The sequence below is a fragment of the Coptis chinensis genome, chromosome 9 (genome assembly GCF_015680905.1).
Source record: "Coptis chinensis isolate HL-2020 chromosome 9, ASM1568090v1, whole genome shotgun sequence".
In the NCBI taxonomy this organism is placed as follows: Eukaryota; Viridiplantae; Streptophyta; class Magnoliopsida; order Ranunculales; family Ranunculaceae; genus Coptis; species Coptis chinensis.
In genome coordinates, this window is record NC_141464.1 from 56,267,711 (window position 1) to 56,279,746 (window position 12,036).

Here is a 12,036-nt window from a genome sequence, read left to right on the forward strand (position 1 = left end):
AAGAATTACTTTTTAATGATATTTATACTCCTTTTAAATACCAGAATTTACATCTTAGACCCAGCATGGGAGGCTGTAAATAGAAAATAGCAATTAGGATAATTTAGGAAACTAAAAAATCCGAGCAGTTTTCTTTACATAAGAAAGATATATATAGTAAATTTAGGAAACTACGAACGGGTGCTGTTATATTAAATTATTCTAAAAAACTATTAGCAACTATGCATAGCTATGAGATATGAAAATTATATTAATCACTCATTCAAATTTCTTGCACCACTCTCTATAAAAAGGAATCACCAAACCTTAATAAAATTCATCGACTTCTTTTTGTTGTTAGGTTTAATAATTGAAGTTTGATTAAAGTTTTATGAGAATACCAACGTGGCGAAGATAATATTGAAACTACTTGAATAGCAAAACATTCCTAATCATAATAAAAGAATTATGATAAACACTACTTGAAATGTAAAACTATATTTGTCGAGACATTTATTCTCCTTACATATAATACAAACATGTTTTAGGGTTATTAGAGCATCTCTAGGTGGTGGTGGTATCACCTGCTGATTTGCCTCCGAAATTTGACAAAACTTTCTTCAAAATCTGAACAACCCTAGGTGCCCGCAAATTTCACCCCGCGCGCCATTCATACTGTCGGCACGCAACATTCCAACTGTCCCATTAGTTATTCATTAAGGTTAATTCGGTACAGTTGCATCCAGTTTTCGATGTTTCGTTAATTAGTCTTTGAGATTAGTTTATTGTATTTGCATCTAAGTTCCAATCTTCCGTTAATTACTCTTTGAGATTAGTTCAATACATTTGCATCCAGTTTCTGATTTTCAATTAATTATTTTTCTAGGTTAGTTCGATAGTTTACAATTTCTAGTTAGTTATGCTTTGAGGTCAGTATGATGGAGTTACATCTGGCTTCCGATTTCCAGTTAACTATTATTTGAGGTTATTTCAATGCATTTGCATCCAATTTCTGATTTTCCGTTAGTTAATCTCTAATTTTAGTTTAATGCAGTGACATCCAGTTTCTGATTTTTCGTTAATTATTCTTTGAGGTTAGTTTAATGCAGTTGCATCAAATTTCCGATTTTACGTTAATTGTTCTTTGAGGTTAGTTCAATGCATTTGCATCAAGTTTCTAATTTCCCGTTAATTAATTTTTTAGGTTAGTTCAATGTACGTAGTTTCATCCATTTTCAATGTTTCATTATTTAGTCTTTAAGATTAGTTCATTACATTTGCATCCAGTTTCCGATTTCCCGTTAATAACTGTTTAAGGTTAGTTCAATACATCTGCATCTAGTTTCTGATTATTTATGCTTTGAGGTTAGTTCGATGTAATTACATCCGGTTTCTGATTTCCCATTAACTATTCTTTAAGGTTATTTCAATGCATTTGCATTTAGTTTTTCATTTCCCACCAATTATTCTATAAGGTTAGTTCAATGCAGTTGCATTCAGTTTTTGATTTTCTGTTAATTATTTTTTGAGTTTAGTTCAATGCATTTGCATTTAGTTTTCGGTTTCCCATTAATTATTATTTGAGGTTTGTTTGATGTATTTGCATACTGTTTCCGATTTTCTGTTAAATATTTTTCAAGGATTTGTATCTAATTTCTAATTTCCTATTAGTTATTCTCTGATGTTAGTTTAATGCAATTGCATCCAGTTTTTTATTTCTAGTTAATGACTTTTTAAGTTTAGTTTATTGCATTTGCATAAAATTTCTAATTTCCCGTTAATTACTCTTTGAGCTCAGTTATGTATTTGAATCCAGTTTCTGGTTTCCTTTTAATTATCCAATATGGTGTGTAATACCAACTTCTACTGATCCATCTGTAGTGTCCTTACAAACATGATATTAAAAAAAATATATATGCTTGATTTACTATGTGGGATCATCGAAGATTATCCAGTTCCCGATTTCCCATTAATTATTCTTTAAATTATGCATAACTCACTATGTAGAATCTTCAAAGATTATCTACAAACGAGTGTTATTATATTAATTATTCTGAAATATTTTACAAATATACATAACTATTATATATTAATATTATATTGATCACTCATCCAAATTTCTTATAATGTGAAAACCTCACTCTCCATTAAAAAAAATGAACTCACTTTTGATAAAACCCTTCAACTTTATTTTGTTATTTAATAATAGAAGTTTGATTAAAGTTTTGTGAGATTGCCTATAAGGCGAAATTCATATATATTGAAGTTACTCGAATAGCAAGGAGTTTCCAATCATATGGAAAGAGATAAGATAAACACAATTTTAAATGCAAAACTATATTTATCGAGATATTCCCACAACATATAACCCAACTATGTTTTGAGGTTAGTTCAATACATTTGCATCCAATTTCTGATTTTCCGTTATTTATATTTTGAGATTAGTTCAATGCAGTTGCATCTAATTTTCGATTCATGTCATTTATTTTTTGAGGTTAATTCAATGCAGTTGCATCTAATTTCCAAATTCATGTTAATTGTTCTTTAAGGTTAGTTCAATATATTTACATCCAGTTTTTTATTTTCCGTTAATTATTATGTGAGAATAGTTTAATGTATTTTTGTATCCAGTTTCTGATTTCTTGTTTATTATTTGATAAGGTTGCATTTGCATCTAGTTTTCGATTTTCTGTTAATTATTGTTCGAGAATAGTTCAATAAATTTGCATCCAGTTTCCGATTTTTCGTTAATTATTTCTTGAGGTTAGGTCAATACATTTGCGTCCATTAGTTTATTTTTTTAGATTAGTTCAGTGCAGTTGCATCTGGTTTTCGATTTCCCATTAATTCTTCTGTAAGATTAGTTCAACACATTTGCATCATGTTTCCAATTTATAGTTTATTTTTCTTTGAGGTTAGTTCAATGCAGTTGCATCCAATTTCCGATTTTCCGTTAATTTAATCTTTGAGGGTTAATTCAAAGTATTTGCATCCAGTTTCCGATTTCCCGAAAATTATTTTTTTATGTTAGTTTGATATATTTGCATCCAAGTTTTGATTTTCCGTTAATTATTCTTTGAGGTTAGTTTAATGCAGTTGTACCCATATTCTGATTTTCTATTAATTACTTTTTAAGATTAGTTTAATGCTTGAGAATAAATATTATTTTTGAGGTTAAATACTTTTTTATTTCTCGTTAAATATTATTTGAGGTTAGTTCGATGAATTTGCATCCAATTTTCGGTTCCTTATTAATTGTTCTTTGAGGTTAGTTTCATTCAATATATATATATATATATATATATATATATATATATATATATATATATATATATATATATATATATATATATATTTATTATTGTTTTGCCGTTATTTATTTATTTTTTCTATTATATATTTTGTGATGTTATTTTTTGTATAATTTAATTTTTCACATGTAATTTGTTTTGGTTTGGTATATAATTTATTTAAGCCCAATGTCTACTTTAACTGAATCTCGTTATTCTGCCGAATATTAATTGGAATATGTCATAATTATTGTAGCCAGAATTGTGATTTTTGGAATCTTTAACTATGAATAAATGTCTAAATCCCATAGTGGATGGCGTATCAAATCGAAAGGGTTTTAAGAAAATCGTTTTCGGTGGAAACTATTGTTTTTAGCAATTTAGGTTTTTGCCTTATATATTTTTTTTCATAATTAGTTATATTGTTTAGGAAAAGTTGGAGACTCTGTGAAACTCTAGATAGGATTGTTTTTTCGTAATTAGCTATAGTGTTTAGAAAAAATTAGAGACTCTATGAAACTCTAGATGGGATTGTTTCATTATTTATATCATACTTTTTTATAATTAGTAATAGAGTTTAGAAAAAATTGGAGTCTCTGCGAGTGCTCCAATAAAAAATAGATTAGTGAGGGTATAGCTATAATATATATCTAAGGAATTTGAATATGTCGTAATTATTGTGTCTAGAATTATAATTTCTGAAATCCTTAATTATGAATAAATATCTAAATTCCACAGTGGATGATGCATCAAATTGAAAGGGTTTTAGGAAAATCGTTTTCGGTGGAAACTATTATTTTTAGCAATTTAGTTTTTTGTCATAATTAGTTATAGTGTTTAGAAAAAATTAGAGACTCTGTGAAATTCTAGATGGGATTGTTTCATTATTTATATCCTACTTTTTTTATAATTAGTAATAAAGTTTAGAAAAAAAAAAAAAAAACTAGAGTATCTGCGAGTTCTCCAAAAAATAGATTGGTGAGCGTATAGTTATAATATATATCTAATGATAAAGATAAATATTTGTTTCCTATTTTATCTTCTACTTTTTTTTAATTAGTCATGACACGTGGACACTCTAGAAACGCTTCTTCAATTGAAGAAGGTAGAGTTATAATATATATACAAGGTTTTAGACCCGGCCATATGGCCGGAATCATTTCTAAAATTCACATCCCTTAAATTTTTGTGAGGAATTTAATGAGTGATAATTATTAACATAAGTTTTTTAAGTTGATTTAGCAATGTTTTCTTATTGGAATCGTATAAAATTTCATTGTGAGATGTTGATTGACTTATTAGAGTTAAGGGTGCCAACGGGTCGGTTTTGGATCGGGTTTTAACAATTTCAGTCTGGGTTTTACTATTTGCGGTTCTATCGGTTTTGGTTCTCAACGGTTTTAGTATGAGAGTTATAAAACCCAACCCAAAACCATCAAAACCCACAGTTTTTTTTATCGATTTCGGTTCTAATTCGGGTCTTTATTATTTATTATGATTATTAAACAATTTCAATCATTTAAACACTAAAATTTATTTTTATTTTTTTCTTTTCTTACATGATAATATTTTATGTATAATTAGTGATGTATCAACAATCATATTTACATCAATCTATAAACATATATCAATCATACACGTTAAAACATTTACCATTCATGCATGTGATAATTTCAAGCTTTGATATATAAATTAAAATAATCAAATATCTAACCCCAAAAATTTGATTTTTTTAACGTGAATACACATATATTTGTTTCCTCTCGATCGTGTACACGTGCAATCACATATATTTGTTACATTGATATATTTTACGTGCATACACGTATATTTGTACACGCGTATTAACTCGCATTATATTTTAAATCGAACATGCGAGTACATGCATCTTACAATTACATCTTATTGCTAATTTTTAACATGAACACTACATATTGGTTTATAATAAGTGCGTGTACCACAATATATCAAGTATGTGTATCTTATTTAAATATACATGTGCATAAGTTAATAAATATAAAATGCGGTTTTATCGGTTTCGGTTCTCAACAGTTTTAGTATGAGAATTATAGAACCCAACCCAAAACCATCAAAACCCACGGGTTTTTATCGATTTCAGTTCTAATTCGGGTCTTTATTATTTATTATGATTATTAAACAATTTCAATCATTTAAACATTAAAACTTGTTTTTATTTTTATTTTTATTTTTTTTTTTCTTTTCCTACATGATAATATTTTATGTATAATTAGTGATGTATCAACAATAATATTTATATCAATCTATGAACATATATCAATCATACACGTTAAAACATTTACCAATCATGCATGTGATAATTTCAAGTTTTGATATAGAAATTAAAATAATTAAATATCTACAAAAAATTTGATTTTTTTTATGTGCATTCACATATATTTGTTTCCTTGTATTAACTCGATCGTGTACACGTGCAATCACATATATTTGTTACCTTGATATATTTTACGTGCATACACATATATTTGTACAATTATACACGTATATTAACTCGCATTATATTTTAAATCGAACATGTGAGTACATGCGTCTTATAATTACATCTCATCACTAATTTTTAGCATGAACACTACATATTGGTTTATAATAAGTGCGTGTACCACAATATATCAAGCATGTGTACCCTATTTAAATATACACGTGTATAAGTTAATAAATATAAAATGTATTAGTTAATTTAGAATATACACGTTGACATTATTATTAACATCTATGATACACTTGTTTAAAGTATTGTTATAAAATATACATTTAACAACACACATTCACTATTATGCTATATATATTTAATAAACTTTTACACGTAAAAAACATATTTTAGATTATAATGTATTAGTTTGATTATCTTAAATGTAATATAATACTAAATTTTATATATCAAAATTATACTAATCGGTTCCGATTTCGGTTCGGGTACCCACGAGTTTTTTACTATTCAGTTTTTATTGGTTCGGTTCTTAATGACCCGTTTAAAATGAGTCTAACTTTTTAAGACCCAGAATCCAAATATTTGGTTTCGGTACCCATTGTCACCCCTAATTAGAGTTGTGTTGTATTAGGAAATTTCTTAAGATTAAAAGGTCGTTGTATTAGAAAACTTATGATTAATTAAAATGTCCATGTGACATACCTATGTCTTAAGAATGCGCCACCTAGCAAAGAGATTGTCCACATAAGATGTACTCTGTTTTCTGCTTTATAGAGAGAGGTGATATATATATATAAATAAAAATTATAACTAACAAAATAGTTTTAATCTAAGGAATTGTAATTAATCCAACTGGTTTTGTAACTCTCTAAATTTTTTCTCAGACAACAAACTCCCTTACTCTCACATTTGTCAAGTTGCAAGTTTTTTCATTTATTTCATAAGGATCTTTAAAAATACAACAACTAATTTGTACAACTCCCTTTCGACATATTGTCGTTTCTCCTTCATTCAGTACTTGACAAACCTTGGACTAGCATATTTCAGAAATCCCCAACCACGAGATCTACTGAGGATTGGGAGGGCGGCCGTTGGCATGTGCAACTCGCGATCCCCACTCCAACAACTCTTTGCTCGTATCATCCTTATGGGCAATAACCTCAATGAAACATAAGGAATCCTTCTGGTCTCCTGTTGCTGTGGCTATAGCCTCTGTCAGCTGTTCCTCAGTACGAACCTACATTGTTATAATCGGGGATTCAGTTACATATGATCTAACAAACTGGCATTAATATATAAATCAGGCACTATCCAGTTCCACTTGAGTGATGCGGTGAAGGTTCATAGCCATTGACTAGTTGACTGTACCATTCAAGATCCTACTAATGAAAGCAACTGACAATTGACACTTTTCATGCTCACCTTGGCAGTCCAGCATTTTCCTTCACCATTGTGGATGGCATCAACAAGCTTGGTGTAGTCCCAGTTCTTGATCACATTATATGGCCCATCATGGATCTCAACTTCAATTGTGTAGCCTCCGTTGTTGATAAGGAATATAATGGTCCTTTGTCCACATCGAATCATTGTTGAGATATCCTGAGCTGTCACCTACAGAAAATAAATTGCTCAAGAACCTACACAAGTGACCAAAATATTGTTTGTGCGCGCTTCTTAGCTGTGAATGGTTTTAGGAAGTAAGATGTGTAATCAATATTCACAAGTTCGACTTACCTGAAAGCTTCCATCGCCGATGCAGGCAATCACACGCTTATCTTTGGCAGCTTGAGCATATCCAAGAGTGGCACCTACTGACCATCCAATTGATCCATACTGCATCTGGAATTCATATCTGGACATATTTTTGTGTCCTTGATTATTTATGTTTACATAAAACAGAGATAGGAGTATTGCAAAGGTACAGATACTGGACACAGTGAACCCACCCATTTACTTACCCACAATTTTCTGGGAGACGGAGCTTCTGACAATTGAACCATGAATCTCCTGTCTCAGCAATAACAGCTGTGTCTCCACTGAGCATATTCTGCTCCAAAAGAATCAACCATTAACAAAAACCAAAAAACAGACTGAACGCTCCATGCAAAGAAGACAGAAATTGGGGGCATAACGCATTCTATGCTTAAAATATTCTGATTTTAGGTGTTTTCGACATGCAAAAGAATACATTTTTGAAATGCCTCACTCTTTCCCTAAAGAGATATCACATGCCAAAAACTAAAACTGACCTTATTGTTGATATTAAATACCTATACAGCATATTCTTTCCAAAGATGGTTCAGACGAGGACATTAGATCAAAAGCTCAAAGCCATTTAAAAAATATATTCCAATCAGAAGATCCTTTTAATGGCAGTACCATGTTTATAACTATGCCAGTGGTCAAAGGATACTTATACATGACTCCAGCAAGAAGACGCACAAGTCGAACGACTATACACGTGAGGAACATATAAATAGAGAGTATTATAAACTGTCACTTCTATGCTTACCTGAATGTGCTTGAAGAGAATGTTAACTCTCAGAGGCTCATCTATCTCACGTTTAAGGGCAATACCGGAAGGCACAAATATTCGATGATAGTTCTCCATAGCTGTCGTGTTCCTCTTTATTTTTTTGGCCAAAGCACTCAAGAAGTCTGCCATGAAAACCCATCCAAGAGAAGGTCCATTTCCAATAGTAACACGGTTGGGCTGCACTATGACCAACTTTTCCTTCTTTATCAGTAAGGAGTATCCAACAGAACTGTAGTCATTGAAGATAGGGCCCACAAAAACATAAGCATCAGCTGACTCTACAATCTCTCCACAATAGGATGTACTTACAGCACCCCAGTATGTTCCAATGAAGTGGGGATGGTTCTCAGGTACCATTCCCTTTCCTGATGGCATTATCGCTACAGGATAACCAGATGCATCTGCTAACTCCATAAAAGCTTTGTGGGCATTGGCCACCCTTATTTTGGGACCACACACAAGGACAGGCTTCACAGCCTTATTCAAAAAATCAGCTGTTGCCTCCACTGCAGCTTCTAGTCCCATTTGGTTACTAGTCCTGCACACAAAGTAGTAGCATTGTCATCTTGAAACTAGAAACCACCATACTTATATTCGTGATACAACCAAAGGACAATTGATTACTACATATGACAAGTTAAACTATTCGAAAGGAAAATATATCATAGACAACCTCATCCAGAGTTCACAAGAATAATGTATCAAAACAAAGGAGAAAGAAATGGACATTAATAACTCACGTCATAAATATTTACAATACTGTTAGATGCATAATACCCAAAACATTAACTCTGCTTCAGTAAACAGCAGAATTGGATGGTGGCAAATTTTAAGCTATAAATAGAAAAAGTGACTCTTTCTGAGACAGAAGATGTAATTGAGAGCTACTCGAGGACATACCCACCCCCTCCACAAAAGTTGAAATAAAATGAGTGGAAAAATCATTCACAATGCTATCAGACATGATGAAATATCACAATGTAAGCTTACAAATGATCAGTCCTAGGTTTTTTGTTCAATGATTAGAAATTAGCTATCAATATATTAAAACCTGTCCAGTGCCAGCATCTACCAACCACATTTAGTCTACTGAAAACATGCATTTGACAAGCAGGTGCTGATACTGAACAACAAATAGCATAAAATGAAAGGTCTAAAAGCATGCATAGGGAACGTTACTGTTTAAAACAAAACATCAAAACAAGCAAAAAAAAGAGTCCACATAGACAAAAAGATGAACCTCTTAATTAAATAGTAAACAGGAGTGTACATGTTTGTTCAGAATGAATTCATCCCTTCTGGTTAGATTTAACACACACACACACACACAGAGGTCTAACTGGTAAAAGAGTATGAAGTACCTTTCCAAAGATCAATCTCTTGATGTCCTAATTATTTTGTGATAACAAAGGTAGTATCATGAAAAAGGTATACAGGCATGGTACACTGCTTTTTCTGGACTCATAGTAAGAGGATGCAATAAAAACAATTATGCATCATAAGCAAAAGAAGTGACTAAAGATTTGAATGTGTCTTTGTTATTTTAATCGATAGGTTTGCTCTCGTTTGTTTAGGTTCAGAGAAGATAACCCGAAAACTTATAATCAAGCAGTTCAGCTATAAGCACAAGCACGCCAAAGTTTTTTAAGGTACTCTAAAACAGCAGAAGACACGAACCTAGCTTCTGTATGATTTGGCACTAACAGTTTGCTATGGGAATATTACCTCAGCACAAGTAGAAACACGAGAATGAAATATTTGATTATGTTCAGTTAAAATGCATTTCAGATTCACTAAAAGCTGAAAAATATTAAACAATGAGAGGAAACTTACGTTGGTGCGAGGAAGTAAGGGACTGGCTCCATAGCAAAAGTCGGATGAGGAAGTGCAGGTAAATTACAACTTATGCTGATATAAACTGGTTTGCTTTCTTTCAATGCAGTCGAAATCGCAGTATCAATCAGTTCATGTGCATCTTCCAAATTGTTGACCACTGCCTGTCACATTAACATTCACCACAAATTTACTCAAACACTAAAGTACTAAACCAATATTCCGCGAAAACAGCACTTGTTCAAAGACAATATATTCTCTAAATAATTAGTGCAAGAAACTAACATATTCTTCATGCCTAAAATGATGAACAATGAAGTACATTTCAATTCATTTATTTATTCTGAACAATTTATTAATATTCTTATTACCCAAATCTAGTAACACCAAACAAACAAAAAATCCATCTCTCCTTTTAACAATTCAACAAACACCAATATAAAGACCAACTTATTGTTTTTATGGCCCCACTGTGATGTTACGAGGTTATCGAATCCTTCAAATTGCATTATCACTATATAAAGACCAACTCAAATAAATCAAAAATAGATTTAAATATACATCAAAATAATACCATTTTCAGACAAAAACTAAAATCATAGAACATTTTAAGCAATTTAACAAACACCCAATTTCAAGACCAACTCAAAAAAGTCATACAAAATAGCAAATTACACATCTAAAAACAACAATTCAACAAAAGGGCATCCACAAAAAGTAAAATAAACACACCTGAGCACAAGTGACTTGCTGAAAGCACCGAAGCTCCTGAGTAAAATCAGGTAAACCAATAGTATGATGAAGAATTCTACTAGTACCATAATCATTACTATTAGGACCACCAACAATACAAATAACAGGAAGATTCTCACTATTAGAACCAGCAATAGCATTAAGAACACTAAGTCCACCAACTGTAAAAGTAACAACACATGCACCAACTCCTTTTGAACGTGCATAACCGTCAGCTGCATAGCCAGCATTAAGTTCATTACAACAACCAACAAGGTTAAGTTCTGGTTCAGCTACTAAGTGGTCTAGTAGTGTTAAGTTAAAGTCACCAGGTACTGAGAAAACATCTTTTACACCTATCTGGACTAGTCTTCTTGCCAAGTGTCTGCCCAAGGTGCCATTTGAAGGGCCACCTGGTATGGGTTTAAGGATACTGGGTTCATGGGTTTTGGTAGTATTGTTGAGCTGGGGTTGAGTTTCCATGATTGGTTTTTGAGGATGGTGAAAGTACAGTGAGTAGTATATAGGGGTTTAGAAAGTAGAAACTATGGGCTGGTTGGATGAAGGTATTGGAATGATCAAAAGTTTTGTTTGAGTTAAAGTGGTTTATGTGTCGATGGTTTGAGATGGGTGAATTATAGTGGGTTTGATTTTTCTAATGTTGTTTAGTGGTAAAGTTTGGAAGCTTTTGACCAATTAAATCCTTAAATTTTGGACAACTTGGGTAGAATGTTTGTATGAAATCTATAACCGACACAGGTATGTGTGCCACGACTTAGTAGTAACTGGTTTTAGAGATTAGTTATTTTGTTTTGTTTTGTTAAAGAGAGGTTAGTTATATTATAATAATAAAGTGTTACGTAAGTTAGTAACTAGGGGATGTAGTCATGTAATTTGGGTGGCAGTTTTGTATACGACCTGCTAATCCGACATAAAATTAGTAGTGGGTTTGGGTTGGGAAAAAAGGCTTTTGGGTTATTTAAGAGTTGACCCGTCAAACACGTCAAATAAATTGGTTGGATTAGGGTCACACATGTTAATCCGGGTAATCCATTAGTATATCCGATTAGTTTCCAGGTCTAATGGATCGGGTTATCAACCTATGACCTATATGACCTGTTTTAAGTCCTTAAACATATATGTTTCCGAATTTTATTAAATCTCATAATCCCAATTACCTAAAAGAAAATACTAAACAT

At 31.6% G+C, this 12,036-nt stretch overlaps 1 protein-coding gene across 1 annotated transcript; it reads right to left on the bottom strand.

The window, feature by feature from the left end:
- Nucleotides 1–6,555: 6,555 nt before the first annotated feature.
- LOC147476843 (pyruvate decarboxylase 1) lies at nucleotides 6,556–11,483 on the bottom strand. Its single transcript, XM_086582083.1, has 7 exons — nucleotides 10,838–11,483; nucleotides 10,106–10,269; nucleotides 8,249–8,810; nucleotides 7,695–7,783; nucleotides 7,471–7,588; nucleotides 7,159–7,347; nucleotides 6,556–6,973 (listed from the first exon to the last, which is right to left on the bottom strand). Exons 1-7 carry the CDS (start codon nucleotides 11,318–11,320, stop codon nucleotides 6,803–6,805), a joined length of 1,776 nt encoding a protein of 591 aa, XP_086438209.1. The 5' UTR covers nucleotides 11,321–11,483; the 3' UTR covers nucleotides 6,556–6,802.
- Nucleotides 11,484–12,036: the final 553 nt, after the last annotated feature.

What these genes read in the sequence shown, in the direction of transcription:
- LOC147476843 (XM_086582083.1), bottom strand. Translation starts at nt 11,320, where the DNA reads ATGGAAACTCAACCCCAGCTCAACAATACTACCAAAACCCATGAACCC. An exon ending in AGCAAGTCACTTGTGCTCAG is followed by an intron (nt 10,270 to 10,837) that starts GTGTGTTTATTT and finishes TTAATGTGACAG; the next exon opens with GCAGTGGTCAACAATTTGGA. An exon ending in TCGGCGATGGAAGCTTTCAG is followed by an intron (nt 7,348 to 7,470) that starts GTAAGTCGAACT and finishes TATTTTCTGTAG; the next exon opens with GTGACAGCTCAGGATATCTC.